The 6877-nt window shown below is 41.5% G+C and overlaps 1 protein-coding gene across 4 annotated transcripts; it reads left to right on the plus strand.

The window, feature by feature from the left end:
• The first annotated feature begins 12 nt into the window (after nucleotides 1–12).
• Nucleotides 13–4581, plus strand: LOC112239131 (nuclear receptor subfamily 4 group A member 2). 4 transcript variants are annotated; one of them, XM_042319489.1, is made up of 8 exons: nucleotides 13–520; nucleotides 695–779; nucleotides 1006–1895; nucleotides 2327–2456; nucleotides 2586–2737; nucleotides 2873–3075; nucleotides 3218–3396; nucleotides 3711–4581. In XM_042319489.1, the coding sequence occupies exons 3-8, from the start codon at nucleotides 1008–1010 to the stop codon at nucleotides 3965–3967; spliced, it is 1809 nt and encodes a 602-aa protein (XP_042175423.1). In that variant the 5' UTR covers nucleotides 13–520; nucleotides 695–779; nucleotides 1006–1007; the 3' UTR covers nucleotides 3968–4581. The 4 variants fall into 4 exon arrangements, with proteins under 4 accessions (XP_042175423.1, XP_042175425.1, XP_042175422.1 ...); XM_042319491.1 differs by having other exon boundaries at nucleotides 698–779; XM_042319488.1 differs by having other exon boundaries at nucleotides 14–520; nucleotides 1003–1895.
• Nucleotides 4582–6877: the final 2296 nt, after the last annotated feature.

Raw genomic sequence — 6877 nt, forward strand, 5'->3', positions numbered from 1 at the left:
CATTATTTTACATGATTGTTGTTTAGTATCTTCGTACATACCTCTATATTTGGCGTAGGCTGCTGTAAATGCAACAATGCATATCATTAAGTTAGTTGTGAATTGAGGTGAGATTGTTATTTGTTTTTTGCAATGCTTTCATCAGGCATTTCGCCAACCCATATGCGTTCATGTGTATTATTATGTGATGTTTTTTATCATTCTTGTATGATGATGTCAAAAAAAATAAACATTCTATTCTATTAGATTCTGTACGCTATCGTGCGTTTACAGAAGTATCTAAAACATCCATCCTTGGAAGGGATTGGTGCGCGTAATGCTCGATGACGTCCAGTGTCTTTGGCACGTGGGCAGTGGTATTCCGACTCCGAGCCACATAAACAAAGGCACATTGTCAGTGTTAACCGCGGCCAGTCTAGTAGCCAGCTGGGGATGTGCATGGCCATCTGACCCGTTCTCTTCACAATGCTACATTTGCACTTGGATATGGATACAGCGGAGAAGATGTAATCCTCTAAATGTATGTATTATAATGCACCCGGTGACAGTTTAAGGTATTGGTTTAATTGTTTTAAAATTCACATTTTGTTTTCAACAGTATAACATTAATGTGATCAGAAAGTAATGACCTGCTTATAAATTCATATCTTTACAGGTTTGTAATTTTTGTGACCGATTTTTTCGAATTCTTTAGCAGGGAGCAACATCGAGTGGATATTATCATAACTCCAGGAAGTGATTCGGGCATTGTGTCTTTGAAAATAGTCATACAACTGAAGGTAAGACCACAAATAATGTTGGAGACGTTGCGCCTATTATAGATGCAATGCTTTTGCTGTTGGCACTTGTTCTAGAGAGTGGTGACAGAATAGGCTAATCATATAAGTCCCGTGCGCTTTTACGCAAACATTCTAATTTACGTGCAATGCATCTGCATTGGATGGGATTGTGGCTTGACAAGGAGATCGATGTATATAACTATGTCTCCCTCTCTCATTATAGCAGCTATGCCGTGCGTCCAGGCTCAGTGCGGATCGTCGCCTCAAGGAGCTAGTCCCGCTTCGCAACAGAGCGCAAGCAGCTTCCACGCCGCTGGAGAGCACCACAGCCATAACTGCGACTTCCTAACGCCCGAGTTTGTCAAGTTTAGCATGGACCTGACCAACACAGAAATCACATCAGCCACTATCACCAATCTTCCAAATGTCGGTGTTTTCGTGGACAGCTACTGTAATAATTCGAACTATGACGTCAAACCCCCTTGTCTATTCCAAATGCCCCATCCGGGGGAGCAGTCATCCATCAAAGTTGAGGACATCCCCATGTACCACCAGCAGAGTCACCACCACCAGCCGCATCAGTCCGATGAGATGGTCACTCCCTCCGGGTCCGTTTACTACAAGCCCCCCTCTCCACACACACAGACATTCCAGAGTCCACCCAGCCATGCGTGGGATGATTCTGGATCTCTCTACAGTTTTCACCAGGACTACTTGGCGGTGGCGCACAGAATGGAGCAGCGGAAAAATGCCATATCCAGATTATCCTTGTTTTCTCTCAAGCATTCCCAAACCGGTAGTCCTTTGTCGACGTGCCAGATGAGATTTGACGGGTCCCTCCAGGTGTCGGTGAACTCGGATACCCCAGGCAGGTATCATAGCTTGGAGAGCCAGGGCATCTTTGGTTCCAGCTCCCTAAGGAAACAGCACAGGGTGGGTTCCCCCTATTCGTTCCAGCTCGGTCACGGACATCACTTTATGGATAACCAAGCACCGTCGCCTCCTAGCCAAGGATCACCCACCAACACCGATGCTTTATGTGCCGTGTGTGGGGACAATGCCGCCTGTCAGCACTACGGCGTGCGAACCTGCGAGGGCTGTAAGGGATTCTTCAAGGTATGTTACATTAAATATCTGCGGGGATTGTTATACATTTAGAACTAACGGTCAACTAACATTCCATTTAAATGTATTTTAATATTTAGGCTACTGATTCATTGTGTTGTTTGTTGGCTCCTGATACAATCCCTTCAAAACCAAGAACCTTGATCTCCTTGCCATGTCAATAGAGGACTGGGAGAGGGTCAACTTAATATTATGAGTAGCCACGGAACTATATTTACCCACTGTCTGCCTCGTCCGCTGCTATGATGCATTATGCAGCTGGGAGAGTAGGTGGAAGACTGCAACGCCATGGCTGTTCATTTCCCATGGTCAATATGCGTGGCAAAAGTGTTTTAATGGCTATATTTGATCAATGTATCAAAGCTTCAGGTGGCAACGCATCGAATGGCAACTAAGGTGTTCTCCTCTGTGTTTCTTCACAGCGCACTGTTCAGAAAAATGCCAAATATGTGTGTTTAGCTGGGAAAAACTGTGCAGTTGACAAACGCCGGAGAAACAGGTGCCAATACTGCCGTTTCCAGAAGTGCCTTGTCACGGGAATGGTCAAAGAAGGTAAGGTTTGTTCTAAAACGCACAACTTTACGCATTGCCTTGAAATGTATTTACACATTAATTGTAGGCAGAATGTGTTTTTCAAAGCATAATAGTAATTATTTATACAAAACAACTTTCATTATTCAGTCGTCAGGACTGCAAGTTTAAAGGGTCGACGTGGCCGGTTACCCTCCAAACATAAAATTCAAGACCCTTTGTCACCTGTCAGCATCCTTAACGCGCTAGTGAGGGCCCATGTGGACTCCAACCCCTCATTGTCTCGACTGGACTACTCCCGAGTAAGTACGAGCCTCGGTCATGCAACCCACATCACTTTGCGCACCAGTTTATTCATAAAATAAGTAATAAAATACGTTTTAAAAATATACCGTTGAGCATTGGGTTTATGATTTCAATTTAACATCACCTTCTAGTTCCAGAATAATGCTGACAGCCAAATCGACGGAGATGATACGCAACATGTGCAGCAGTTCTACGACGTCCTAACCGCCTCCATGGATATTATCCGGGACTGGGCGCAAAAGATCCCAGGTTTTACCGATCTGCCGAGACCGGACCAAGATCTCCTCTTCGAATCAGCCTTCCTGGAACTCTTCGTTCTGCGTTTGGCTTACAGGTATCTTAAACAATAGCATATCAAAAAGTGCACATATATAAATAGTCATTTTACGCACAACAATTACGGGCGATAGTATCCATTTGATCTTATTGCCAAATCGGTATCCGATTCCTAATCATGCGATGCTATCATATTACAGGTCCAACCCTGAGGAAGGGAAGCTCATCTTCTGCAACGGATTGGTTTTGCACAGGCTTCAGTGTAGGCGCGGCTTTGGAGACTGGATTGACACCATAGTGGAGTTCTCTGCAAACCTTCAAAGTATGAATATAGACGTAGCAACATTCTCCTGCATAAGCGCCCTTGCCACAGTAACAGGTAGGCTAATAAAACCCTAAGTTCTGAATCTATGTGCCTATAATGCCATTGGGTTAAGTTCTGAATCTATGTGCCTATAATGCCATTGGGTTAAGTTTTGAATCTATGTGCCTATAATGCCATTGGGTTAAGTTCTGAATCTATGCGCCTATAATGCCATTGGGTTAAGTTCTGAATCTATGTGCCTATAATGCCATTGGGTTAAGTTCTGAATCTATGTGCCTATAATGCCATTGGGTTAAGTTCTGAATCTATGCGCCTATAATGCCATTGGGTTAAGTTTTGAAACGAATTGCACCCTGTCATTGTTTCAGAGAGACATGGGCTGAAGGAGCCCAGGAAAGTAGAGGAACTTCAGAACAAGATGGTGAACTGTTTGAAAGACAAAGTGACTTTTAACGATGGAAGTGTCAGTCGACCAAATCACTTGACAAAACTCTTGGGAAAGCTGCCTGAACTTCGCACGCTATGTACACAAGGTCTGCAGAGGATATTCTACTTGAAACTGGAAGACTTGGTCCCTCCACCTGCAATAATAGACAAGCTTTTCCTCGATACTTTGCCCTTTTAGGTGACATATATCCTGTCATCATGTCAGATAGGCGAGGTTAATATGGCCATTATTTAGTTCCCTATATAACGCATTATGCATTTTGTCTCATATTTATTTCCATTGTTTTTGTACCTCTCTTCATAAGAGCGCTTGATCATGTTTATAGGCCTACATGTCTGCATTGCCAGATAAAAAAAGAGACAACACGACATTTAAGATGTTTTTAATTGAAAGAGAATGAAGAGTTAGACAATAGTACAATATCGTCGATTTCTGAAGAACATGGATGTCTTGAACTATTTGGTCTGGCTTTGAATTGTGAGTATTTTCATTTGATAAACTAACCATTTTCGATAACTATGTTGTTGTATGTAGACACTGGATAATGTATATGGAACATATATGCCTCGAACGTATACAGATTTATTTTTTATCAAATCATTTATGGGAGATGTTTTATGTAGGCTATTTCTTGTCTTGTCACACCTGGACTGTGGTTATATTGCATTTGAATTAATAACGTATACTGCTAAATAATCTAACGTTTGTAAATGTGTTCGTAATTTTGATTGGTCATGGGCTTACAATGTCAGGTTTTTCCATTCAAAATAAAATTCATGCCGTTTATTACACTTTTAAATGAATAATTATTTCTGATGACAATTTATAAGGATTCTGACTTTATTTTAGTTGTTGAAATATCGTCATAAATCATCAAACGTGATAGTGGGGAAATATGTTGTTACTATTAAATAGTAGCCTACTAAATAGTTTCCTATTTTTCTTGTACACAGATTTGTCTGACAATCATTGATTGATTAAGGACTAGTGTAACAGATGTGATTCAAATATTTGTCATTAGATGGTCAGAGGATACATTCCAAATAACGACAATACAATTATACTAAATTGTATAACCAGATGTAATGTAAAATGTTACCTACAAGACGAGGAAATGGTCATTCTCCTCAGTAGAGCTTGAGTTGAAGATTGACTACGTGCTCTGTTATTACACATGGATTTATCATGAACCATAATGTCAGTCAAATAACAATGTTGTCAAACCGTTGTCGTTTAGATGTTTTATAATATATGCCATTTAGCAGACGCTTTTATCCGACGTACATTTGACAAATGGGTGGTCCCGGGAATCGAGCCCACTACCCTGGCGTTACAAGCACCATGCGCTACCAACTGAACGAAGAAAGATTAAATAAGACTCACGGTATGGACCGTAGGAACAAATTGCTGGAGTGTGTGATTTGACCTGCTATATAAGTCTACATGACATTTCCAAACCAAACCCTCAGGATAGGATTGGCATTAAAGAAACACGCAAACCCATGTTTTTCAGTGTTGGCATGTAAGTAAACACACATTGTGTCCTGAACTAAACATTTCACAGAAGAACTAAATAGCATTATATATGTATGATTTCAGCTCCCTATATGTACAGTCTTTCTTCCAGGGAATGGTTAGAAAATGCCTATTACACATTGGTGGAGGGCATGTAGATGAAAATTGCAGATTTTCAAATATGACATCTCTTCTGTCCTGTCTGGAAATGTGAACCATTGATTCTATAGGCAGTAAAAGGTCTTATAACAACGATTATACTCACAAGAGGGTTTAATAGGCTAGAGATCAATAGAAACGCTGCTCTCTGCACCGGCCTGTCATGCAGGCTGAAATGCTAAGATAAAGCAATCAATATTATCTGTGAAATGTCACATTTATGATAATGGTGTGGATGAAGAGTGGCAGGCAGGGGCCATCCCAGAAGGATGGGCTCTTGTTAGTATCAAACACCTTTCAGCCAGGCCTACAACATCATGAATGGTAAATGCGTGTGTGTAGGTGTGTGTGTGTCGGGAGGGTGTTTGGGGAAAGCAAAAGTCTTGATGTTGAAGGAGGAAGTACAATAATCAGTTATTAACCACAACCTTTTCATGACAGCTATTTTCTAGGCTTGTGTGACCCTTCAAGTGCCATTCCATTCTGGTAAGGATGATCGCTTACTTTAGGAGTAAAACTCTATGGGGTTTTCTAGGGGTCTGAACACTTCTGTTGTGGTCTGTGTGGCCCACCTTGATCTCAGTGTAAAGCTGCCTTCAAAGCCCCTAAGCCCTTATCACGGCCAGCCCAGACTCCCCTGCACCCAGGCCACCGCAGTGGCCCTCCTCCATGTGTGAAAATACCCTGATTTCATCTATAGCAGATAGGGAGCTGAACATAAACAACCCCAGCCTCTATCCAAGCCGATGTTCTGAGACATGAAACAAGACAAAAGTCTGAAGTGATGAATATGAGGATTTTGATCAAGGTTAGTCAAGACACTAGAATTAGACTTGCTTGTCAATGTTCTCAATGTTTAGGTTACCAAACCCCTACAAGCATTACAGTGTATTTTCTGTGGAATTGCCCACTGGGATTTAAATTGGCTTAGCAAGCAACTTTGCATCCCTAGAGTTTCCAACAATTAAAAAGCATTACCTCACCCTGAGGACGAACCCCAATCTCAATGTGTATAGATCTTTATAGAAATCCTAGAACTGTGAAGACAACCAAGTGAATGCACTGAACAGGGACGGACTGGGACCAAAAATCATTCTGGACATTTCTAACACCGGACAATTTTGTCCCTTGAGGGCCCCATTACTAGCCAAATAATGATAATGTTGTGCAAAAAACTATTTATACAGGCCCACTGGGCTAAAGATGGACCAGTCCATCTGGAATTTACCAGAATTGCCCTATATCCAGTCCAGACCTTGCCACAGAATAATTTTAGTTGAGAATCAGAAGGCATCTTCAGATACTTTACAAACACAGACATCCTTACCTCTCTTATTACCACAATATTACTTTTTCTGAAGATTAATTTTCAACCAAACAGCCATGAAAGGATTTGATTATGGTTGGTAAGCA

This window comes from Oncorhynchus tshawytscha, unplaced genomic scaffold (genome assembly GCF_018296145.1).
Source record: "Oncorhynchus tshawytscha isolate Ot180627B unplaced genomic scaffold, Otsh_v2.0 Un_scaffold_4246_pilon_pilon, whole genome shotgun sequence".
Classification (NCBI taxonomy): domain Eukaryota; kingdom Metazoa; phylum Chordata; class Actinopteri; order Salmoniformes; family Salmonidae; genus Oncorhynchus; species Oncorhynchus tshawytscha.

What these genes read in the sequence shown, in the direction of transcription:
- LOC112239131 (XM_042319489.1), top strand. Translation starts at nt 1,008, where the DNA reads ATGCCGTGCGTCCAGGCTCAGTGCGGATCGTCGCCTCAAGGAGCTAGT. An exon ending in CACGGGAATGGTCAAAGAAG is followed by an intron (nt 2,457 to 2,585) that starts GTAAGGTTTGTT and finishes TTCATTATTCAG; the next exon opens with TCGTCAGGACTGCAAGTTTA. An exon ending in GTTCTGCGTTTGGCTTACAG is followed by an intron (nt 3,076 to 3,217) that starts GTATCTTAAACA and finishes ATCATATTACAG; the next exon opens with GTCCAACCCTGAGGAAGGGA.